Here is a 27,773-nt window from a genome sequence, read left to right as displayed (position 1 = left end):
GGAGACATACATAATATTACATATATGGTTGCTGTCTTAAAAAAATGGAAAATAGAATGAAACATAGAGTAGATTCATTACTATAGATTAATAGGTTAAACATTTGAAGTGTTGGACACAAAAGTTGGAATTCGAGTTTAATTAAATTTTTCGAATTTAATAATGCTTGAACACTATAAAACACTACTTTAAATATAACAAATAAAATAATCAATCAACAATATTATCATTAAAAATAATTACTTACATCATTGTAACATCAAGATCGGTTACAACTTCACCATCACAGTTCCAGCTTGATACATTAGGATCATCTTCAATTTCCGCCGTTGCCGTTATCGGTTGGCAAGATCCACTGATACTATACTCATCATCAGCTGTCAACATATTTGGCGTACGGAATGAGAATTTCTTTGTGCGGTAAACTTCAACGAACGGCAAGTTACGCTATTGATTAAAATATTTATTCAATTTAATTCTATTAATACAAAATATAAGCATTATTAAACGTAAATAAGAAGATATACAATAATTTAAAAATACCAAATAAGAATACTGATATATAAATCAGTTACACTTGCAAGATTTTAATGTATAAAATATTTTGAATATATATATTATCAAAGCAACAGGGCTTGGAGATATACTCTAAGCCCAGAAGGGGGCACAATAGACCCGATGGTCGCAGTGCCATATCCCATATCAAATAATTATACATAAAGTCACATATTTGGTATGATATAAAATAATACTTTAATATACAACACTACTAAGATGTACTTCTAAACTTACAATATCGCCAGTGCGCCCCATCATATTTAAAACTAGACGAACATTACTAATTAACGAAGTCTTTCGTACCAAAACCAGATCTAAGGTGCCATCTCCCAGATGACTGTATCGGGAAACACCATTAGGACTACGTGTACATGCGCAAGTAATATTAGCACCCGTTATCATAAAAAATTGACCCTTCACAATTTTCCAATTTTCTGCTCGTATTTGACTATTTCGCAGTCTACTAACAGAATTGTTGTTTAAGGAATTATTTGAGGTTGTGAGAATACTTTGCGCTTCATAAGTAGAGTCTGCTTTTAAGTTTTGTTTAAGATCTTCTTCTTGTTGATTAGGTTTAAATTCAGTTCTTAATTGCACATCTTCTAATTTAGTTACACTCAGCAATTCCTCAATTCGGTTTTCAGTTTCGATATTTTTATCACAGTCTTCCATATTAAAATTTATGCACTTATCAGTTTGATCGTTTTGCAGTTTAGTTTCATTTAATTGAGCATTTAGTGATATATTTGATGAACGGGGCATCATATCATCTATAGTTTGATTATCGATATCACCATCAGTTACACTTGTTGTGGATTTCAACAATTTATAAGAAAGTGCATCGTCAGGTTGAACTGAAGGCGCAATGCTACAACGTTGACAGTGAGCATAACAAATAGAATCTGTTGTCGAAGTAGGTTCTGCGGTATTTATAGTCTGAATACTAGCACGCATGTTCCTACTATTCACATCTTCTTCACTTTCCAGCAACATACGTATTTCGGCCTCATAACCGCGATTAAGCAGAAATGATTTTACACCAGTGAATTCATAGCGTTTTGTACCCATCCAACGATATCTTTCACTTTTAGCCGCCACATCACCCAAATAGCCATAAGAAAAGGCACTGGCACAAAACCGAACAATTCCTTGTCGATTGCGTACACTACAAATATCTAAACCACGACGTTGACCTAATATCACATGTATAGCTGCAGTTCGCACATCTGAAGTACCGTGCAAACTGTACGCCACAGTATCAGTACTGCCTGCTGGTATTATACCGACCGGTAACGCAGGCTTAGGTATATAAGCAGGACGTATAGCATCTATGCCTAAATCACGCATTGCACGAAACACCAAACCATTGATAACTTCGGCTACGGTACCATCACCGCCAACACAACAAACTGCATCGAACAAACCTAGGTCATGACTCATAAGTATATCACGTATTTGATTTGCACGCTGTGATATTATGCACGATGCATCCACACCAGCGAGCTCAAAGACAGGCTTACAATACCGCTCATACATTTGTAGACCCTGCTTGCGCCCACCGAACGGATTGATGAAAACCAACAAACGTTGTACACGCAAACGCGTGGAGTTATTAAGTATTTTTTGTAGTAACGCGTGCCATTGTCTTACCACGTACGGATCCGAGTTGTAGAGCGTGAGTGCGCGTATGTGCCAGCGATTGCAGTCGATTGGTGATTTGTTAATCCGCTCGGCATAGTGTATGGTCAAATATTGCTCAGTGGGTGCTGAAGTTGATTGGTTGGCATGTTGTTGGCGCTGTTGCTCGATGTTGCTAGATATCGTTGTATTAAAATCGCTTGTGGCCTGTGTAACACGACGACATGTTGCTGATTTTGTATTACCCTTCGCAACGTGAATTACTTCGTTTATATGTATTAATTTACTGGTGCTACCATATTTTGCAGCATTCGCGGCTCTATTGGAGAGCTGCTCTGTTTCGAATTCAAGTTCTATAAAGATAGAAAATATGTAAAATTAATATTAAAAAAACAACCTGTTTTAATTAAATATTATTTACAGAATTAAAAATATTATTAAGAAGTTATTATTAAGTATTACCTAACAAACAAAAATGACTTAATAGATGATATGTTATCAACAAGTATCTTCCGAGTTCAAGTACCTTTGCAACAGGACTAAGCCATTTCTAACAGAGATTATGTTGATATCTAAAGAATAATCCCGCGGTGTACAGTACGATTCATATTTGCCACAAAAATTTCTGACAACGCTGAACTTTATTACAGAAAGTATTATCCTTGTTCCAACTAAAGTCAAGTTGACACATAATCTCTTCGTGGTTTCGTCTAAATACCTACGACGTTATAATCATGCGTTTCATCCAAGGCATTAATAAATTGCAATCGCAAAAGTTAATTTGTGACTTTCCTTAACAATTATCAGAACTACTTAGACAGGCGATCCTTATTTTTATGGTATAAATACTTAGTAAAAAAACACGTCTCTCATCTGGTATGATAATGAATGTCACGCTGCAGATGCAGAAATAGATATAGATGCAATGTACAGAGCCAGTATTTTTCAGATTTCGAACAAAAAATTAAGCATGTTTAGAAAGATTTTAAAACGTCAGCCTTTCATTCCAAAAAAAAAATGACCGGATACTAGTAGTAGACGCTTAAAACTTTTTAATAACGAAAAAACTATTATTAACGAAATCAGTGAACTTGAAGAAACAAATAACGATGATGGAATTATCGTCATCGTCTCACAATAACTTATGACACTAAATGTCACAGTAGTTTAACAGCTTACAAGCAACAAAAAGGCAGAAGTTAGTAGATTACCAGCAAAATGGTTTAAAGTAGAAAACGAGAGAGAACACTCCTTCTCTTCTCTACAAAATATGGTCGCATCAGAGCACGCCCATTGATTGGAAGTTAAATGTTCTCTGTGTTGTAAATAAGAAAGGCAATCCAACGATTTACACTAATTAAACCTTAGTGTGATTTGAGGCCTGGCAAATCCACCATTGACCAGACATTTGCAGTACTTTGGGCATTAGTAATCGATCTATGGTTAATACATTAGAATATTACTATGGGAGATCACATTGCATAACTTTTAAGAGTCACCAATATGCTGTACTTACAAAAACGTTTCAACATTAGTTAATCTAATATATGTCCTAGCTGTGATGTAACTTAGAATTATGCTGTTAGAAATTGAATAATAAAGTGTGTACTAAAATCAGAAACTTTAATATTCTGGCGCAGATATCGGTCTATATAAATTTCTCTTCTAGATATAAGTATATTACTTCTACAAATATTACTTAAGTTTATTTTTAGCAAAAAATGCACCCTGAAACCATACTATCATTTAATGCCTCAGCAAATTGGATCACCTAATTGTTCAAAATATTCACTTCGATTTATTACAATAAATAAAGTTGAATCTAATTTTGGTTTGTTTATTAGAAACACAAGCAAATTGTTTTATTTAATAATCTCACTGAACATATATATGTTGATTCTTTTTTCGAGTCAGCGCAACTGGGAACTTTTACTCTTTGATAGCTGGGGGTACTACAGGGTCCCATCCATTTCATAGACTAATTTATGTATTGCAATATTCAAGTATAAGTTTGCATTTTTAAATATGTTAAATCTAGTATTCTGGTTCGACTGCAATAACAGAGTTATTACGTTAATTGCAATTCTTATTTTAATAAATGTCATTGATTATAATAAATGCCTTTTATTATGATACAAGACTCAGCTTGAAAGTACCAATAGCTTAGTAACGACTAAAACTAGTCATTTAATAGAAATAAGGAAAAAAAGTCATTAAAATTAAATGATGTTTGTTCATTTAAAAGAAAAAAATAAAATATTTATGGGTTAATAACATATAAATCATAAATCAAAAAGAATGACAGTGTTTTGAGTGAACGCAAATGATCAGTGAATGCATTCTTTCACTTTAAATTAACAACTGCACGATCACCTCCATTATTTTTCATCTCATTAAAATAAAAGCAATTTATTTTGGTATAAGGAAAGGTTTTATTACCTCTCTCTCAAGTTAATGGAATATAAATGATTTGAAAAAGAAAAAATTGTTAATGTGAAATTACCTTTCTTCGTAATCTTTTCATTGGTACCGGCACTACTGCGATTGGCATCCAAACGTTCCCAAACAATGTGATCATTATTCAGCAGTACGCGATATTGTTTCTTCTTGATTTGGAAATTGTTTAAAAGTATGTCACAATTTTGTTTCGTAGTTGGAGTTGTTTCTGAGGTTGTTGCGGTTGTCGTTCTTGTTGCCGTCTGGGTTGCAAATTCTTTACTGGCTTGAGTCATGTTGCGGCTGGCTGTTCACTACTTTAGTCAAGACGCCATAACTCAAACTGCAAACAAAAGATAAATAAACAAATTAAATAAAAAAACAGGTTTTATTATAAAAATAAATTTAAATTATTCATATAAGTACGTACATATATACTAGTATAAAAAATGTGAACGTATTAAATATTAATTATTGACTTAATTAAGTATATCTGTAAGTAACTTAGGTAAAGGAAAAAGCATTGAATTATAAATTAATATTTTGCTAGTGTAGTAAAGTTTGGTATATAAGTTTATATTAAAAATTAAATTTCAATTTAATATATAAAAAAATTTATTAACAATGATTTAATAGTTTAAAGGACAAATGTACACTATGTACACAGTTTGATCAGAATCATGGTATATACCAAAACTACAATGTAGTATATTACGTATTATATAATATAATGTAATATAACAGTTTATATGTATTATGTATATTATGTAATATATATAAGCCTATAGCTTATTCTCCATTCTTAATTTTTTTAACATTGCAAATGACGTTTTGTGCTATTAGCACATTTGTAAATGTATTATTCTATTTCTAAACGCTGTTTGTTAGCACTTTTGTGGATTTATTCTTCTACTTTTTAATGCTGTGAGCTATCATTTCTGTAGAATCATTATTTTATTTTGTAGTGCTATTAGCTGGCACTTTTTCTTGATATATTTTCTAATCCCCTTTTTTATGACGATTATCTAGCATTTTAACATTTGTTAACAAATGTAATACATATAAAGTATTTTAAATAAATCGGCAATTTATTTCTGTCATTGCATAAAAATATCTACCATTAATTCCACTCTGTAATATTAATGCCTGATTTAATTACTTTAGTATATAATGTTGAGAATTTTTGATTTTATAAATAAAATTGTTATTATTATTTTTATTAATATTAAGTAATAATGAATATGGAAAATAATTTATAATAAAGTTTGTCAATTTAAAACTTATAACAGGCTTTTTACGTTGAAATTATTATCTCTGTTGATAATGTTTAAACTATCAACTTATATTGGAAGACATCACAGAATACATTACAGAAATAAGCTTCAAAAAAGGTTTAAAGGTGTGACATTCTCTGTGAGCATTTCATATTTTAAAGAGTAGAAATCAAATTTCTATATAAAAACACCCCATGAAAGTACCAATTAAAAACATATTACCTATTACATACACTCATATTAAAAAATTATAAATAATATTTACAAATAATCATTTAAACCCTTAGTTCAGCAGGCGTACACAATATCTTATAAATAATTATACAAAAATAACTGCGTAAATTCATTATTGGAGGTACCTACCATTGTGACATTTATTTATAAAATATATTCCGAAGACTATGATGGAACACGACTTACATGAGTTTATATACACGATATACACGACTCATTAGATATTGAAAATGATTGGCAACTATTGAAATGGATAAATAAATTCTATAAGATATTTATATATAAAAAAATACTTTATGAGAGAGCAAAGCTCGAAGAAATTTTGAACCAACTAACTTAAATGTAACACTAAACACTTTAGGTGGCCCGTCTTTGAGGATCTGGATCAACTAAAAGATACAGATCTGCACTAAAAAGCATTTTAAGCTTCGCCAAAGGTAACAAGCGCTTTTAAATTCTGAATCTTTCAATTATACGGTAACACAATATGCTAATAGTTCTAGGTGGATCCCCATTAGATCGCCAGTATGACCAAACCTAACCTAACTCAAAAGAAAAGTGAAAGGAAGAAGAAAAAACGAAGAAAGAGAAAAGAAAAAAGAAGAGGCTGAACAAGAGAAGAAGAAGGGAAAGAGAAAAGGAAGAAGAAGAGAAAGAAATATATATAAAAAAGGAGACAATCTAAACTGTTGAGTTGCTTAAAACTATTTTATATCGATGTTTTGCAATAAATACAACATATAGATACATTTTCTGGTAAAAAAACTTTTGAAAAAGAAAATATTTTACTTGTAATGATAATTACATTCTCTACAATACAAAATACATTTCTTAAAGGAACGCAAAAAAAAAAAATCAATATATTTTTCTTACTTAATAATTTTTTTTAATGAGATAATTGATGTTTTTAATAAATATACATATATTCCAAGCATATATTAGATATTAATTCAATTACTGTCCTTGAATACTTTCGTACATTTTTTAAATTCAAAAATTATGTTTATTGACACATTTAATGATATTTTAATAGTTCTCAAATAACATTGATTTTATTCTTAATTCAATCTAAACAATTATTTAAATTTATTATTGATGTACAAAAGTTTAAATGGGTGCAAAATATTCGCAAAGACCTTGACAAAAAGCAATAGGCACATACAAATGTATCTCACGTCTTCAGAAACATATTTGTTATATTTCATTTAAGTGTTAAAATTTGTATGATTAAAGCATATACGAGTACATATGTATATATATAGTACTATATTATTCGAGATTTGAATAAGACTCAAATTTAGTTTTTTTCAAGTCTATTTACATTTATATCATTGCATACGTACATGTTAGAAAACTATTATTTAAAATTATTTACATTTCAGAGAATTTTTCATACTTATTTTATTTACTTTTGGTGGGTGAGATGAAATCGAGTTTGCAGATCTAACAATGACGATAGGTGTTATAATTAGTTACTTGTGTAGTTAAAATTTTTCCGAGAAATGTATTGAATTTTATTGAAAAACAAGTAAAGATATTAGCTGTAGCTTTACCGAACACAAAAAAGTTTTTCTAACGAAAAATTTTATTTACTTATACTGCACTTCTTTATATGGCAGCTATATCTAAATTTGAGCCGATATTAATAATATTATGTACATTGTCTCATATGAATATAGGTACATTCTGTACCAAATTTCATTTAAATATGTTTATTAAAAACGGAAAAAACTCATATCTGATTGTTTAATTTATCTGGTAACTATAGCTATAGTAGCCATATAATAGGATAAAATGGTCCGATTTTGGCACATTCAATAAATGAATTTGAATTTTATAAATTTTGTTTCAATTCCAAATTTAAAATACATACATAGTAAATAAAAAAGTTTTTCTAACAAAAACCTGTATCTGATACGACATATTGGTAGCTATGGTAACTATATCTTAATACTTATATGAGTATATACCTCCAGCTCAAAAAGTACCCGAATTTTGTTAATAAAACGCACAAATTTAAATTTTATTCCAAATTTATTTTATATCCTTCAAAATATGCTCCTTCTGAAGCGATACACATATGCCAACGCTTAACCCAATCTTCCATACACTTTTCGTAGGCCTATGAAGGTATGGCTTTTAGTTCCTTCGGCGAATTCTCTTTTACCGATTTCGGCAATTTGGATTTCGGGAACAGGAAAAAGTCGCACGGATCCAAATCAGGCGAATATGGTGCCTGAGCGATGACAGTGGTGCCGTGTTTGGTCAAAAAATCGCGTACAACAAGAATTTTCCATAGTAAAAATAGCTAAATGCACTTGGGGTAGTCTCATATTAACAGCTGCTATAAACAAACTAATTGACAGATGGCGCTCAAATTTGTACCATATGTTAACATAACAAAAAAAAGGTCTATTACTTAAGGAGTAGTTAACAAACAACAAAATTCGGATACTTTTTGAGCAGAAGGTAAGTACATGCTATATTTAATTTAATTTGCTACAGAACATAAGGATCTGATTTCAGCTTATTCGACAAATGAGTAGACTCATTGAGGTAACAAAGATCACATATACTTTATAGCGTCTATCACATTTTTTTCAATATGTTAGAAGAATATTGACAAACCTAATAAATCCCTTTTACATTTTTTTGTGTAAAGTGTATTACAATATTGAAAGAAGGTTGAGAAAATGATGAGGTGGAAGATTTTATATGTGATATTATAAAGGATTTAAAGATAGCATGTATTAAAGGCGATGAACTCAATATAGCAGACGTTTCAATTTAGGAATTGATTTCTTGAAGAACTTATTCGTGAAATCCATAAATATATTAAACCATATCATGGTAGCAATTTATAATTGTTATTAAGTCATAATTTTGGAGTGATATATGTTGTTTTCTGTAGACAATTATATAGAAACCTTATTTTTTCACAAAATTTTTTTAAAAATCATAGATATTACTTCTGTGAGAGACTTCTTTTCATTTTCGAACTTTTTTCTAGCAATATTCGTTAAATTATGGATATCCGTGCATATTCTATAAAACAATTGTTAAATTAAGTATTCGTTATATTGGACGTCTACTAGGTAGTCTCTTAAGTTACAAATTGTAAATATAAATTTTTGTTAACAAAAAGTCTTGGTATTAATTGGCACTCCGAATAAAATATACTTAAATTTATCTTGTATTTAATTTTCTATCTTTCTCTTTGTCTACTACAAACTTTTAGGACCATTCCATAGACAGTTATCAGAAAGTCATTATTTAATATTACTGGACATCTACAGATATAATACCACTTTAGGGTAAATATGTTGAACATTATGTGGAATGCTTTATAAATGGTAGTAATGCGTTTATGCATTCAATTTTCTTGACCCTCAGATAGACGGTAATCAAAGAGTCAAAGAATCAGTATTGAACATTACGGATATGGACAGACATATAGTAGTAGTTTAGGATAAATATCTTAATCATCATGTGGAACGGCTTATAAATGGCATTAATGCATGGATTCATTCAATTTTCTTGACTCTTTGATAGACAGTTATGCAGCATTAAGAATATGTAATGGAATGGAACATGGAATGGAATGAATGCATGTATGTATTTACTTTTTTGACCCTCCGAAAGACAGTAATTAAAAAGTCGCTATATCACATTACAGCGCATGTATAGACATATAGTTATAGTTCAGGAAAAATATGTTTAGAATCGCGTTGAATATCTTACATATGGCATGAATGCATGAATTCACTTCGTTCTACATCACCATATGATCTAACCTCAATGCTCTTTGATCGTTCTGTACAATGTACTTCACCCTATTCATGCTGTTATTTTTTTCCTATATATTGTAGTCTACTGCTAACTCAATTTCGCAAAGTTTGCTGAGATGCCAAAACTAGTTACACCAACAATAACAATATTGTAAAATGTATACAAATAAGCAAAATCATTTTAAAGAGATTAAAAGTAAAGTTTTACACATTTTAGCACAAAAATATCAAAACAAATAAACACCAAAAACCGGAAAAGACACAAAATACTTGTTCTGTCGCTGGTGAAGACTCTAAAGCTTAGCTTTTGCAGTGCTCAGTTCAGTTCATTGAAGTCATAATTTGTCACTAATATGGATTCATTGTCAAATCTAGTATATAAATGTTAATATTTAATATATAAAGTAGTAAAGTTTACTTTATACTGAGTAAACTTCAATCAGAAACAGACAACAACAAAAAAAAACTGAAGAGGTAGACGATGCTATTTTACGGGTTCTACTCAACGCGCTGAACTCGTTCGCCTTCACTTTTCGCGTTTAGAGTTAACGATTTCTGCAGCGGTTGAAGCAAGAGTTGAACTCAGTAAATATTTGTTTTATTTGTAATTCTGAAGTTATACACATACGAATATATACTTTTTGTTTTTGAGATACTATTAGTACATATATACAATTTTATTCAATTTATTTTTTTTATAATGATTTTGTTTTTCTATTTACTTTTCTTCTCATTTATGCATGTGTAATTATCAAATACAGAAATCGGTCTGGGTCGAGTTTGAGATGTTAACCTTGCGATAAGATTTAAAGACTAGCAGATGGCGATATCAGTGCTGGATTAATTATAATTCATTCTATTATATTGAAATGTAGTGTAGTTCTATTAATGCATATATATCTATTATATATATATATTATATATTATTATAATATATTATATATAGATGTTAGTGTTTCATATTCTCGTAATCCTAAGTTAAGTTTAGTATTGTTAAGTATCAATAGCAAGATATTTGCCAATCATCATCAATCAACCAATCATGCGCAATTTTGGTCTCGTTGCTCCAAGATCCAAGATGCACTAAGCACTGGAAAACTAATTGTAAAAAATGTCGATAAAATTATGCTATTTTCGAGTCCAACCATCATGTTTCGATTTCTCAAGGGCTAAAGATTATACAAAAAATCGTTTGGAACCATTTAAATAACGCTGGATTCAAAACAAGCTATGAGTACTACGTGTGGGGTTCCGCACACGGGTCAAAATCGACCCATTTCTGAAACAGTTGGTGACTGGTGATCACTTACGACAATATCAAATGAAAACGGTCTTGGTTGAATTGCGGTGAGCCGGCTGAAACGGTGGCCAAGTCAGGAAGCTGCTGTTTTACTGTGTGTTTGGTGGGATTGGCAGGGAATCATCTACTATAAGCTGTTCCCCTAAGACAAAAATCTTAACTCGTAATTGTACTGTTAACAATTGGACCATCTGAAGGAAGCAATCGCCCAGAAACAGCCAGCATTGGACAACAGGAAAGGAATTGGACAATAATCCAAATCTGGCACCAAGTGATTATCATCTGTTCCTGTGCATGGCAAACGATTTTTCTAATAAAAAATTCTCTTCAACAGAGACTTATGAAAATCGTTTGTCTCAATTTTTTGCCAATAGGGATGAGGACTTCTGTGAGAGAGGCATAATGAAATTATTTTCAAAATGGCAACAAGTTATCGAAGAAAACGGCGCATATTGAATTAAATTGAATCATTAACTATCATTCAATCATTTACTATAAACCTTCAATTTTATGCAAAATAATGGATTTTTTTTACTAAACTTATTAATATTTATTAAATATTAATCTAAATTTAAATATTAAAATTATGCAATGACTTTGTTAAACTGAATATTTATGTTTAGGATTACTCCCAAACGCTTTTAATAGTCTCGTGTTATTAAAGTGACTGCAGTAATAAAATACGACTAATGGCTGATATAAAGCCACCTTTTGACAGTTTCATCGTTAGGGTAATAGTTCAAAGTACTGAATACAAACTATCATTATATGATAGACACTAATTTTTATAGTTCTCTCTTTGAACAATGCAAAAATATATTCCCAAAAATTACTGCTGTAATTATGCAAATGACCTAACCGGCAACTTTCGCTTTCTCCGACCGTAACGTAGTTTAATAACCGACAAATCTAACTGGGTTAAGTTCAAGTTTGAAATTTTAGTTAATAAATTAAATAAAAATTTTAAACATTCGTATTTTGTATGAATAAAAAAAAAATTATTTAAATTTAGCAAATTACTCTAGGCACGTAACTCAAACTGATTATCTTAAATATATATAATTGTGTTTTAAATTTTTAAATAAAATAGAAAAGCCTTCTCTGCAACGACACAAAAGCAAAATTATATAGTATTTACCAGGAAAGAACGCAACAATACAAAACAATTTATTCACAACTGCTAAATGAATAACTGAGGGTGTGGGGGCGGAGGCGGGGACGCATGTGGTGTGTGATACAAAACTGATTATGTATCATAAATAATACAAAAAATTTTGCACTATAACACAAATTGAAACCGAAGTAAATAACAAAAATAAAATAAAATCTACAGAATTTATACCGTGCCAGCGTGACAATGACTAAATTTAATACATGTGACCATGCCCGCCGCTTTATTTGTCAAATGCGAAACGGCAGGGAACTCCCAATTAAACTTGTCAACACTTTGGAGCGCTTTTTTATTAGAAGTTTTATATAGATTTTTTTATGGTTCATTATTTCTTTATCTAATAAATGTGCTATGTTGTGAAAATGACTGATTAATACTTTTTGCAAAACACGCAAAAATACAAAGCCAATATCTTATCTCGGAAATGTTTTGAAATTAGCAGTTTAACTGATACGTTGGCAATTTGTACCGACTATGAGTTGGCTAGCTACCCTGATGGCATGGGAAATTCTGCGCCATATTCAAATGCGTATACTTTATTCTATTAAAGAATTTGCAACAGGTGGTAGATTTGTGTTTACATACTTCACTTTTTATATTTAACAACCCAGTAAATGAGAACAGAGATTAAGGATCTAATCTATATGTTAATAGATACTTCAACTAATATTAAAATTACTAGTTTTCAAAGTAAACTTCTCTTTTTGAATAATGCCACATGAACGCCACAACCTATTTATATTTAAAAAAAATATAAAGTATTATATTCTATATATTTTTCAGTGTTCTAATTGGTAGTAATTAACACATAAATTCATTTATTCCGAATAAATAAAATTCAGGGTGATTTAGTTCCTTATTCTTAGTTAACTTTAAAATTGATTTTAATGTTTATTCACAAATAAATGAATAAATTAAGCTATTGAATGGTAAAATAAAAGTGCAAGCTTTATTATATACACCCATACCTCGGTTAATGGCCTTAACTCGTCCCAAACAAGTTGGCTGTAAAACGAAATACTGTTAAACGAAACAAGTAATTACATGCAAATGTATGGAAAATAATCAAACTTGTTCCATAAGAAAAAAAACCTATATATAACGATTTAAAAAAAAAATAATATTTACTTATATTTTATCACTAAATCTGATATATATTTATTTACTGATATACATAACATATATGTATATTTTTAAGATCTTCATGGTTCCTTAAGAAACAAATGTAGTATTACCTGCGTGACTTTACTGTAATCATGTAGTCATGATTACTTTATAGTCATCTATAATCATCTACATTATAGTCATCTATAATGTAATCAGCAAAACCAACTTAAAAATAAAGTAAAGTAAATTAGACCAAAAATGTCGAATGCAACCCTTAAAAATAAATTGCCCACATGGGAAATTACCAGAATTTGAAATACAACAGCTGAGCTGTAAACAAACGTATTTTAAAACAAAAAAAAAACAAAAATTATATTAAATATTTACTATTTCAATACGTTTGTTTACAGCTCAGCTGTTATTTGTTTACATTTTACAATATATATTTAATTTTTTTTGGATATATTATTGAAGGAAATTTATTTAAATAAACAAAATCTCTCCTAGAACTTTTACAGAAGTTTTTACTCATAAAGGGTCACTTAATCGACCAAATCCTAAAATTACTTAAGTTAGCAGTGAAAACTACATGTTCCTTAGAATGCTCTGTCAGATAGTGTGTCCATATTACGTTTTAAGAAATTTTATTTCTTAGTACATGCTATGGATCGTTTTTAGATCATTAAACATTCGTATTTTTCAGTTGAAACTTGAAGTGAATATATCTAAAATATTTGTCGTATTTGTAATTATTGAAAACGCATTAACCTGATAATTATGACTCAATGGAAAAACATATACCTATTTAATATTTTTTATATATATAAAATAATTTATTAACAAAACATATATACTAAAAATTTCCTATCTATAATTTAAATAATGCCTTGTTATCAGTTTTTGTACTAAATACATGTTTGTATTTAAAACAGTGGAAGTAATGGAAACTTAAATAATACCCTTCTATGAATGGTATAATTGTTTACTAATTACAGTGTACGAGGGCGGTTTGATAAGTCAGTGACTTTTTGAATTTCCCACGCAGTTACTCCAAATGCAACAGTGCTGCCGTCAGCTGTAATCCACCAGTGGGCAACTTTCTAATTTTGAGCAAGCTACGGCGTTCAGTTGGTGTTTAATAGCCGTTCAAAGCAGACAACCTCGTGACTTTTTACGAAAATCGAAAAAAGTGAATTTCGTGTGCTGAATTGGGATACGAACTGCTACCCATCCAGCATATTCTCAAGCTTTAGCCCCCTGCGACTATTTTCTGTTTCTAAACCTAAAGAAATGTCTGGGCGGTAAGAGATTTGAGTCGAATGAAGAAGTCTTTACCGAAACAAACGCGTATTTTGAGAGCTTTGAGAAAACCTATTATTTGAAGGTAATAAGAAAATTAGAAAAACGCTGGACAAAATGTATCGAGCTAAAAGGTGATTATGTAGAAAAATAAAATGTTTCTTTGCCGAAAAAAATTTGTTGTATTAAAAAAGTCATTGACTTATCAAACCACCCTCATATATCAAAGATGGTTTTTGCAACTAAAATGATATAAAACTGTTAAGTTGTAAAATCCTATAAAAATCTAGTAGTTTCTCATTGTACGAGGGGCATCATTCAAACAATCACTTACTAGTTTTCACAGTATGTTAAGCTAGACTTCACTAGCATATAAGAAACTAATCATTTGCACTTATAAGAGTAAATAAAATTTTTTTATAAATTACAATGAACTTTGTCATAATTTCAAGTTATTGGTAATGTAGAACGTACCTGACTGGTTTAATAAAGATAAAATTGCACAATTTATGAATGTGAATTTGTTGTTCTAATCCAATGAGTTCGCTTTACAATTATCTGACATGAATACAAATGAATAAAACTAATATCGGTTGCAATTAGTACTTATTTTCAGAGACTACCTATTAAAGTAAGTTACTCAGAAAGCAAAACCAGTTATTATATTGTAGTTTCATAGTACGTATATTAGATAAGAACTTTGTATTGCAAAAATATAAAAATCATTTTTTAAATCACAACAGAAAATTTTTAATTATAAAATCTATCATTGTAAACTAGAAGTAATCACTATGTATCAGGTAAAAATAAAAGTCATTTAACTTGATCATACTAAAGCAATGTTGAGATTCATTATCCTATTATTATTACAAATAATAATATACTACAACCCTTGAAATCAATTTTATTTTTCTTGGGGGAAGTCTGCACCGTAACCTATAAAATTGAAGGCTATTAAAAAAATTAACAACATTATCTGGTGTTAGACTTCAGTCATTCGGTTTGATAAAATCAGATGAATGTAATGGACTCTCAGATAAATAATAATGCCAAAAAAAAAATAAAAAATAAAGTACGCAGATGTTGCACTTGACATATCACAGAATTTTCAGCAGTCATAGGTAGTACCGGCAATCCAAATGTATCCACTTTGGTCCATTATTATACAACTATTAGCCCATTGTTTGCCGTATGAGGAACAAACTAAAAGGTTTAAAACCATTTTGAAAAAAAAAGCTATTTAATGGGAGGTCTTGCAGTTGACTTAGATGAGCCCCTATAATCCACGAGAAGAAAAGGACAATAGTAAGTAAGTAAGTAAGTACTTCACAAATATAGAAACAATATTAAAGAATTTTAATTATATATAAAAGTAAGCTCAAGATTTTTCTAAAGTGGTGATTGTGTTCTGTATCTACAGATTCACAAATTTCACCAATGAAGATGAACTCATTGGAACTGATTCGATATATGGTATGACCAGTCAAAACCATTGTTTACAATTAGTTCTCAAAATTTTTTCTTTCATAGTCATGCATTTTCTGCAAGGGTTATAGCTAAAAATTGCAGTTATTCTGAAGAAAACGTGTACTATGTAACATATATAAAATTGGCATAAAAATCACAAGTGTGCTTTGTATATTAAACTATTAAACTAAGAAGAAAAACGAACTCGCAGCAATAGATATAAACCCATGGTTATTATTAGTATTGGATTAAAAGTTCCAAATATAGAGAGATCTATATGACTTACATAGATCTTAGGATAATTGTGATATAACAACTACTTACAGCAATAGGTTATTTGGTTTTAATAACAAATTTCACAAATTGTATTAAGTTCATCAAGCTTAGCTTTACCAACTTGTGAAAGTCGAAGTCTTCTAAGTTTCAACTTTTTGTTTGAAGAGAGACGATGTTAATAATAATATAATATATAATATTAATATTAATTAATATATGATAATAATAAATGATAAACGGATTTATCTACGCATTTATAATCAATCTTTGTCTAAGTCTCTCTGCTAGTCTCTTCACCACCTTATTTACATATTATCCACAAAAAATAAATGATGAAGATCGACTTTATTCCCCTGTTTAAAATTAGGGCTATGTTATGCAGACTGTCATGGCTACGTCAAAAGTGAAAGTGTTGATCTAAATGTAAAATGAAAAATTGAAAATGAGAGAAAAAGAAAAGCTTTGATTAAAATTGATCAGAATGACGAGGTTTTCTGTTATTCTTATAATGGCACAGATACGTCACTTAATAAACATGTATTTTTTGTGTGGTCATATGAGCATAAAGTTCTACATTTTATATTTAGGCACTACGAAAAGATATTAAAATGACAGTAATAATACGAAATTGATAATATGATTTAATTTTGTGGTTCTATGACTAGAGCTCAAAATACACGTGATACTTCATACAGCAGTCTGCATAATGTGCCCTGCTTAAGCAAGCATATTTTTGTTCTGTACTCTTTGATTAGAGGTGCTTTGGCAGTTGTTTTATATCTAATAAGATATTTGGAAGATGACGTAGATATACCGATTTCTGATATTCTTTTGTTATCCGAAATACCAATTTCATATATGATCAACTCATCAACTATACCATTTCCCATGAGATCAGTCGAACTCGAAAACCAAATTAAGTAAACTTCGCTTATATCAATCTAAAATTAACAGAAAAGTTTTAGGGTTATAACATATAATGTCGCATTAATTTTATACAAATTATTTTAATATATATAGCTTTGATATTATAGCTTTATAATAACAAAAGACACCCATTACTGTTAAATTTTTCTTTTGCTAAAAAGACAGACGATTCACATTGGTAAACAGCATAAAAGCTTTTCCTAAAATCTTATTAAAAATTTAAATGAAATTATTTATAATAATTATTATATATAGAATAAGTTATTTTCTTCAAGCGAAGATCATGTAATTAACTAAAAAAATTATATTTATTTTATTACAAAAACACCACAAAGTACCACCAATTATATATTTAAGCTGTTATTTTAAGTGTATTTCTGTATTGTTTATAGGTCTTCGCTCTTGAGAAACATATAAAACAAAATTAATTATGCTTATTACCCACAGGCCGGCCGGCCACCCACTGTTTTGGTGGTTCATTATAATTACACTCATGTTTTCGGGTTTATTGAAATACTTCTCGCGTATTTTGTTTTATTATTTAAATATTTTTAAATCTATTTATTTTCTTTTTTTGAATAAATTAATTAATTAAAATACCTTGCAATGCCTGATATTTTAGTTTAATTGAAAAAGAACAAACAGATGACCCATTAAGTAATGAATAGCATTAAAATAATTATATTTTTTTTTCAAGAATTTGGCTAACATTACTCTATGACGCACGTTGTTGAATGGTTGATACAATGGGTTGGTACAATGAGTTGATACAATGGGTTGGTACATAAGTGGACGTGTTGTTACAACAACTAATAGTAGGTTCTGGTGGATGGATTTTTAACTGATGCTCACACAAAAATTCTATGTTCAACAACTTTTTAAATAAGGTTTGATCAGAAATTTATTTGTGATCAATTATAATAGTATGCTTTTGTTATATATACTATTAAGTATATAGCTCAAAAATGTATGCGATAAAATAAGCAGAAGACTAACTACCAGCTAACAACATCAAAACAGTACCTTTGAACTATTATGTGTAGTTAGTGCTACGATATTCCTAAATCTTAGTAAGTTAGTGTGTGCATATTTGTATATCTTTGTTTTACTACTATAACTCTTCGATTTAAGTATATTATATATTTATAATATGTTATGTATATCTATCTATCTTGTTGAAAAGTTTTGCATATATGCCTTTAATCATTATATTTTATAATCATTATATTTAATTTTTTTTTTAATTTACTAAATTTATCAATTCATTTGTACAATCGCCCTGTAGTTAAAATCAATAATGTGGATATAGCTCAATCACATTCTGTGCAATATCTGGAAATACATCTAGATAGATGGGTCACGTGGACAAATACTCATGCACCAAATTTATTTTTTGCAACTGCACTAAATCGCCTTAAAAGAAAATCATTGATAAATATGAATAATCTAGCTCGACAGCACAATATTATTGTCAATTTCTATTTAGAGAGATTCAATAAATAAATGAATGGAAATAACAAAAAAACCATCACCTTCTCTCGATAAATGTCAGTTGTCAAAACAACGAATTGATTTCGAATAAGTGAATGCTGTATTGGGAATGAAATCAAAACAAAGAAGTTAGGGGCTTGTAAGTGGAGAGACTTACTAAAGATATCTGATCATTTAAAATTTAATATTTTAAAGAATAATTAAATATTAATATTAATACGTAAGAGTGAGTACACTAAAATTAAAATATGATATATGAAAATAGTATCTAATCCCTTTGAAATTAAGTAAATTATACAGAATATCTATTATAATGTTGAGGCTAGTTGAGTCACTGCATTTGAGCACTTTTACTCTCTACTAACTGCGAGCTTTCTTCATAACCACTCTCTATGCCTTGATTAGACTATTCTTTATCACTTTATCAGACTAAGCAATAACTGACCTCAGATTTGCATACCTCCCCGAGGAGCTTGTAACCATAGTAAGATTCAATAACGCGGTGTTAGTAACCCTGTATGTATATTGTATATTAAATTTACATTCTTAAATCGTCTTGTGTTTGTATACGAATATCTGAACTAATAACTAGTAAAATTGTGTTACAGAAAAATTTAAGTTATTACAGAATTGAATCTTTTTAATAGTTATAGATATAGGTCTATACGTAAAGTTAACCAAATTTTTGTTGATAATTTCTAACAAAAACGATTATTTCGTAAACAATAAATATAAACTGATAAAAAATTATCTTTATCTTTAGTAGGATAAAAAAATTAAATATACCGATGTAGTACAGGTTGAGACTTAGATTAACTATGACAGTTTCAGTATTAGAGGTATTAAAATTTTTTAATATGAAATTTTTTTGAAAAAATTTTAAAAAAACTAAAGTGCAATTTAAATATTTGACTTTAGGAGTTCGCAAACCCACTGTAAGGCATTGAAGAGCACTTCAAGCTCTAACAGTCAAACAAAAACTAAACAACTCAAAGGCGAATGAAGTGCGATTAAGTGAAAGTTGTTTTGCAGGACAAGTCAGCGTTTTTTTCCTCATACATGAATACAAATGTGCAAAGTGGCTTTTAATTTCAATTCCCCGACTGAAGTCATTTAAGTGACGTATCGTATAAGTAAGGTTTGATCAGAAATTTATTTGTGATCAATTATAATAGTATGCTTTTGTTATATATACTATTAAGTATATAGCTCAAAAATGTATGCGATAAAATAAGCAGAAGACTAACTACCAGCTAACAACATCAAAACAGTACCTTTGAACTATTATGTGTAGTTAGTGCTACGATATTCCTAAATCTTAGTAAGTTAGTGTGTGCATATTTGTATATCTTTGTTTTACTACTATAACTCTTCGATTTAAGTATATTATATATTTATAATATGTTATGTATATCTATCTATCTTGTTGAAAAGTTTTGCATATATGCCTTTAATCATTATATTTTATAATCATTATATTTAATTTTTTTTTTAATTTACTAAATTTATCAATTCATTTGTACAATCGCCCTGTAGTTAAAATCAATAATGTGGATATAGCTCAATCACATTCTGTGCAATATCTGGAAATACATCTAGATAGATGGGTCACGTGGACAAATACTCATGCACCAAATTTATTTTTTGCAACTGCACTAAATCGCCTTAAAAGAAAATCATTGATAAATATGAATAATCTAGCTCGACAGCACAATATTATTGTCAATTTCTATTTAGAGAGATTCAATAAATAAATGAATGGAAATAACAAAAAAACCATCACCTTCTCTCGATAAATGTCAGTTGTCAAAACAACGAATTGATTTCGAATAAGTGAATGCTGTATTGGGAATGAAATCAAAACAAAGAAGTTAGGGGCTTGTAAGTGGAGAGACTTACTAAAGATATCTGATCATTTAAAATTTAATATTTTAAAGAATAATTAAATATTAATATTAATACGTAAGAGTGAGTACACTAAAATTAAAATATGATATATGAAAATAGTATCTAATCCCTTTGAAATTAAGTAAATTATACAGAATATCTATTATAATGTTGAGGCTAGTTGAGTCACTGCATTTGAGCACTTTTACTCTCTACTAACTGCGAGCTTTCTTCATAACCACTCTCTATGCCTTGATTAGACTATTCTTTATCACTTTATCAGACTAAGCAATAACTGACCTCAGATTTGCATACCTCCCCGAGGAGCTTGTAACCATAGTAAGATTCAATAACGCGGTGTTAGTAACCCTGTATGTATATTGTATATTAAATTTACATTCTTAAATCGTCTTGTGTTTGTATACGAATATCTGAACTAATAACTAGTAAAATTGTGTTACAGAAAAATTTAAGTTATTACAGAATTGAATCTTTTTAATAGTTATAGATATAGGTCTATACGTAAAGTTAACCAAATTTTTGTTGATAATTTCTAACAAAAACGATTATTTCGTAAACAATAAATATAAACTGATAAAAAATTATCTTTATCTTTAGTAGGATAAAAAAATTAAATATACCGATGTAGTACAGGTTGAGACTTAGATTAACTATGACAGTTTCAGTATTAGAGGTATTAAAATTTTTTAATATGAAATTTTTTTGAAAAAATTTTAAAAAAACTAAAGTGCAATTTAAATATTTGACTTTAGGAGTTCGCAAACCCACTGTAAGGCATTGAAGAGCACTTCAAGCTCTAACAGTCAAACAAAAACTAAACAACTCAAAGGCGAATGAAGTGCGATTAAGTGAAAGTTGTTTTGCAGGACAAGTCAGCGTTTTTTTCCTCATACATGAATACAAATGTGCAAAGTGGCTTTTAATTTCAATTCCCCGACTGAAGTCATTTAAGTGACGTATCTGTGACTGAAAGTATGTCTAAGTATCTTTGTGTTTTGTTTCAATTTTTTTTTGTTTAGCTTACATCAAAGTAAATAAATAAAATTATTTATGAGGTATTAAAAATAATATAATTGTTATAATTTTTTTTCTTTTATTTACAAAAGGAAATATAGTTTCATTTTTATTTCCTTAATTGCTCGATTATCTATAAAGTTTTGTAAATAATGTCGAAAAAGTATCTGCACGTAAGCACGATATTGATTTGTTTACTATCTTAAATGTTCTTGTATTCGTGTGAATTGTACTGCATTTTGGCGTACACCGTTCAAGAAGATAAGATAATTCTCGGTACAGCTGTACTTGGTAATGCTTTTCTCTGTTTATATTGCGATTTACGTTAGGTTCAAGATATTTTTACATTTACGACTATCAACAAATTTAAAAACGTATCTGAACGATTAATCATTTTAATTTTGTAAAATGCGTTCATTCTTAAAAATTAATATTCTTTTCTTTAGTTAATTAAATTTAAAATAGATTTATCACTGAAGATCGACAACAACAACTAACTTTTACAAGAGAAATCTATGCAAAAAAGAATCGATATACTAATAAATAGAATGAAGCGATAATCAAACAACTGGAAGGAAAAATTTGAAATCCATGAGTAAATGGTGTTAAAAAATACCTGAACCACTCTTTGTAGACAAAAAATAATTAAAGACCCATGCTGAAAAGAGACATATTATAATGTACAATAGATCATATCTGAACTTGAGATGTAATACAAATGATAATGATATATATATAAAGATATATTAGAATTATATTTTAGATTGGGCAAAAAATATTTGAAGGTTTTCTTCAAACTTTTTGTTGTGGTTTGGAATCTTTTTTTTATATCAAAGGTCCAATAAAGGTCCAATAAATTGTTACTGTTCCAGTTTATAAAGGTCCAATAAATTGTTACTGTTTTTTTTATTGAGATTGGTGTTTCGAGTTGAACGTTATTGTAATGTAATAAATGAAATATCGAAAAATATTTGCTAAATTAATTTTATTACAATGGATTGAAAAGGAATACGCTTTATAGTACGTCTGTGTACTATTTATATGAAAGAATTCCTTTCTATTAGAACTTTCTATTATGGAAGTAAATGAAATTTAAAACAAACTCTCATATCTCATATCGATTCACCTCGATCGACCTATCATCAAATATATTAATTAAATTAAAGGTTAAAGATAAACATTTGAGCAATTATGCCATTTGTAAGATATAAAAGATCGAACAGTTTTAAGCAATTTGCATAAAATTGATTATAAAAAATAGTAAAGATGTTAGTTCTGGTTTTGCTGTAGCTAATATCCCTCAATACAGAATTTTGAAACTATGTTGAGGTCTCATTAAAATGATAATATATAAATCACATATATGACATTGAAATATTTTGAAAAAGTATATACAAACATTGAGAGTTTTACGTCTATTTTATTGTTTTGAATAGATAAAAAGAGCATAGAAGAAGCAATAGGGCTTAAAATGCTGTTTGGTTTATCTTGTAATTGATCCATATCCTCAAAAAAGGAGGTTCCTAAAGTGTTGAGTTGCCGCCGTGCATGAGCTGGGCAATGACAAAGCAGATGAGAGGTATTTTTATCATCCTTTCCACAGCTGCGACAGATTTTATTGAAAGGGATATTTTGTCTTTCAGCATGGTTCCCTGTGACCTGTAAATAAACCTACCATAACACTGGTATCTCTACGGGGCATCTCAATAAGAATAGTGGATTTCCTTTTAGTGGAAAGTGGCCAGATTGCATACAGATGCCTGCGTATAAGCAATAGGGTTATTACGATGATTTTAAATTAGTTCGATGAATATTACATTGCAATCAAAAACTAAATTTTTTAATCCAAGTAGTAAATATTCCCAACAATAGTTATTTTAAAATCTTTTTTTATATAGATTAGTTATAGTAAATATTTTTAAAGGTGCGTTTCAATTTTTAAGAAGAGGAAAATTCTTGACATATATTTGCTTTATAAACTAAAATCAATTACTCGTACTTTAAATATGGACACTACTGCAATTGCTGTCCGTGGGCTTTCCGATCTCACTATGCAGGATAAGTTATTCATATTGCGAGACTCATTTAAAAATCATTTCACACAATTGGAATTGAAATTTTCTGCTTTTGTGGCCGCGGTTCAAAGTGAGAACTATGTCAAATGCCTCACTACAGTTCCAGACGCTTTTGTTACACAAACTGGTGAAATAGATATAGATAGTCTACGGGATTTGATTATGCGCATACCAAGCTTTATTTTTCGTAATGAACTTTTGGAGCATAACTTATCGATGTTTATTAATAACGACGTGATTGAATTATTTTTTTGGATTAAAATTTCTACTCCACATCTTTTTAAAGAATCAGTTGATAATTTCATGACAGAGTTATTGGAGAGAGAGGCTAATAAAATGCCAGTTGCTATTTTTGAGGTTATGAACATAAGAGACGCTATCTTAAAATCTGAGAGTAGCAGAAAATTTAATACACCCAAAATTGGCTATTACCATATCAAATTTGATGAATTTTTTAACTTCTTAGTTAATGGAGTTCGCATGGAAGACGGTGAACCGCTTTTATTAAACAAATATCTGGAGCCCGATTTTGGCACAAATAAAGGAATTTGGAAGAATGTGATGTGCGTTAGGCCTCCTTTTTGTATAGCAATGTATTATGTGCTACCAGATTTTTCTAATGATGAAGACTTAATCATCACAACTGGGACTTATATGAAAGTGTTTGATGATGATTTTGCTTTCTTGAAATATGTTTTTGTTTATGATGACTGCATTGGGAAACTTGAAAGTGTTTGGGCTGTGTGTATTAAAAACAAAAAATTTCTATTACAATGGGTATCAGTTGCTGCTTTTGGATCTTTATGTCTGATTAAATCGAATTTTCTGAACAAAACTTATCAAGTCATGTTGAAGTACATACCTAGTGTAGCTGGAGGTATTGAGACATTTGTACAAAAAATTGCCAACAAGGCAATTATAGGCGAAAGGCATTAAATGTCATTCCATTTACAAGAGAATATATAGAAAAATAGCAGAAATATGAGTGGAACAATATCTGTAATAACCATGTACTATAATTTTTATATATACTATAGAATAAATAATAGATATACTATTAATTCTATAGTTTATATAAAAATAACTGTATGAGTTTATAATAGATATTGTTTCTCTCTTAAGCACTATTCTGTTACTTAACATTATAGCGTTTAGAGAAATTTCGGAAGAAAGTGATAATAATAAATTCTTTGTTAATTTGTTTTATTATTAACACAATTGTCTTTCAATAACTTTCATGCGATGTATATGTAGGGTAAATTATATGTTTGTTTGAACAAAATGACTGTAGCATTTTTGGTTCACAACAATTTTTTACAGTGAATAATCTTTCTCTCGATATATAGGGGAATATCTCACGGTGTACCAGTTCAATTAGTGAAGTTCTCTACAGCATTTTGCGATATGTTAAGAAATGCTTTACAAGAGCCTGGTTACAGGCTCCTCGGGGAGGTATGCAGATCTGAAGTCAATTATTGCTTAGTCTAATGAAATGATAAATAATAATCCAGTCAAAGCGTAGAGTTTATGAAGAAACCATGCAGTTAATAGAGAGTAAAAGTGCTCAAGTACACTGACTTAACTAGCCTCAACATAATAATTCTTCGAATTAAATAAGTGTAGAAAAAAAACACTTTTATTAACAAATTATCACACTCAGTGGTATATAGAAAGGGACCGGAAAGTGATCGAAACTAACCACAACACAATCCCCTCAAAGAAAATATTTAATTTTATTTTACATTAGTTAAATGTATTTCTCTCAATTACAAGTTTTTATATGAAATTGGAATTAGCTCCCGAAAGGCCCCTCAAATGAGTCTCCATGTACGCCCCTCCTCTTGCTATGAAGACCACAACTCAAGCACATCGAAGCGAAGCATTTGCGTGGAAAGGAACGCACTCAGCAGAAGTACATAAAACCGACAAAAGCAATTAATAAACAATTTTTGAATAATTTAAATAATTTTTTTTTATTCTTTAACCTTCTTTTTATTGTACATTTTATTTACAGGTTAAAGTAAATATCCACAAACATCCACGGCTAATTAAATACACCCATCAACCGCACTTCACATGTCCATTGACAGATATTGAACTCAATGAAAAAAAAACAACAACAACAACAACAGTATTTTTAATGTAAAAACAATTTAAAAAAAAAAAAGACGGAAAAAACTTGACCCTTCGAAATAAAAAAATTAATGCTGACGTTTGCATAAAAATTATTATTAATTTTTGATGATTGAATTTTAATAATTTTTTTACTTTCTAAATTTTACATACCTGCATTAATTAAATTTCCGTTTTATAACTACTACAATTATTTACATTTATTATGGAATGTTCTACTTTTCATGCGCTTGTCAGTCTTTTAAATTGCAACGTACTAGCAAAAATAACAATAACAACAACAACAAGACAATCGAATTTGTTATATGCAACGATATTGCAAAAATGTAAACAAAGGATTCATACAATATAAACCCACGGTAATTTATTAATTTAAATTTAATAACATTTAACACAACTTGATATTTTTCTAATACTATTTTCTCACAGCTGATTATGCGAAAAATGAATTAATTCGAAAATCAAGAAACACAAAAATAATAACACAGCAAAAGCGGCAAATTTATCCGCCGCACTCGTTCGTAACCACACACAATCGCACGAAAAGTTGAAAACTAAAAGCACCAACAATAATTCTAATTGGAAGCAGTATAAGTATAACACTTAACCAGTGTTATACATCAAAATGTATAACAGTTGACAATTATATGCTACCAGATGCGGTATTTATGATAACTGCCATACGTATTATGCTGTGTACGACTTCAAGTAAATTGAGGTAAAGTATACTGAAATTTCCTAGGGATTTTTTGCACTACACTTATGTAAATATTTATTTATTTATTTATTATTTTTGGTTAAAAGTTTTCAAATTCATTTATAAAATTTCCACAATGGTAACACCTAATTTATCTAATTTACCCTAAGGGCCATGTCTTGTAGGAGCAAATTACTACATTTCTAATACGTTTTGGAAAAAATTGCAGTAAGCCTTATTTTATAAATCACTAATAATATAATTATTACATTATTATTATTAAAAAAACTCGTAAGTACTGTTAACGTTTATTATAAGGTAATAAAATAATAAATTAATATTATTACTGCCTCTATGAGTTTTTTCTTTTTAGTTATTTTTGGTAGCAAATTGAAAGCAGCTAAATTTCCTTTTAAATTTGAGCACATCCAAGATATAGTAAAAATATAAAATTGGCAATACTAATATGACAGTGCATAACACGCATTTTCGACATAGCCCGAAAGAGCGAATTTTGCTGTGCCCGAGACACTCTGTATAACATGGTCCTAATCGAAATTCTGGTAAATACCAACATTCGCCATATCGACATAATTTATTATTTCCCTCAATTTACCATATATTTACTCGAACTCTCACACGACCTTAATAACAATGTGAAATGAGTTTGAAGAAATATATTATAAATCTTAATTTCGTCTTCGTTTTGGCAAAATTAAGTTGTTTTTTCCATATAAAATTCAGTTTTATGGTTAGAACAAAATAAAAAAAAACGGCCTTAATTTCATTGAAACGAAGGCTAAAATTAAAAGAACTTCATAAGCATCTACGCGAAAAATAAATTTTAAGCAAAAGAAAAGTTGAGGTAACGAAAAAGTGACATTTATTTTTAAGAACAGCTTTAATAAAGCCGGGAAAATATTTTGAAAGTAATGCAAATTTTTAAATTTGAATATGGAGATAAAACTGTAATTGTTATT

The 27,773-nt window shown here is 29.3% G+C and overlaps 1 protein-coding gene across 1 annotated transcript; it reads right to left on the bottom strand.

Moving 5' to 3' along the window:
- Positions 1–173: 173 nt before the first annotated feature.
- Positions 174–26,675, bottom strand: LOC119675888 (ceramide kinase-like). The gene is made up of 5 exons (XM_038087105.1): positions 26,250–26,675; positions 4,700–4,975; positions 793–2,549; positions 248–447; positions 174–186 (listed from the first exon to the last, which is right to left on the bottom strand). Exons 2-5 carry the CDS (start codon positions 4,926–4,928, stop codon positions 174–176), a joined length of 2,199 nt encoding a protein of 732 aa, XP_037943033.1. The 5' UTR covers positions 4,929–4,975; positions 26,250–26,675.
- Positions 26,676–27,773: the final 1,098 nt, after the last annotated feature.

The sequence above is a fragment of the Teleopsis dalmanni genome, chromosome 2, assembly GCF_002237135.1.
Source record: "Teleopsis dalmanni isolate 2A chromosome 2, ASM223713v2, whole genome shotgun sequence".
Classification (NCBI taxonomy): domain Eukaryota; kingdom Metazoa; phylum Arthropoda; class Insecta; order Diptera; family Diopsidae; genus Teleopsis; species Teleopsis dalmanni.
Note: the sequence above shows the minus strand (reverse complement) of the source record. Positions and strands in the feature narration are given on the sequence as shown.

Excerpts from the sequence above, each read along its gene's own strand:
- LOC119675888 (XM_038087105.1), bottom strand. The coding sequence starts at position 4,928 with ATGACTCAAGCCAGTAAAGAATTTGCAACCCAGACGGCAACAAGAACG. Across the intron at positions 2,550-4,699 it reads TGAAAAGATTACGAAGAAAG|AACTTGAATTCGAAACAGAG; the intron begins GTAATTTCACAT and ends CTATCTTTATAG. Across the intron at positions 448-792 it reads TGGGGCGCACTGGCGATATT|CGTAACTTGCCGTTCGTTGA; the intron begins GTAAGTTTAGAA and ends TTTAATCAATAG.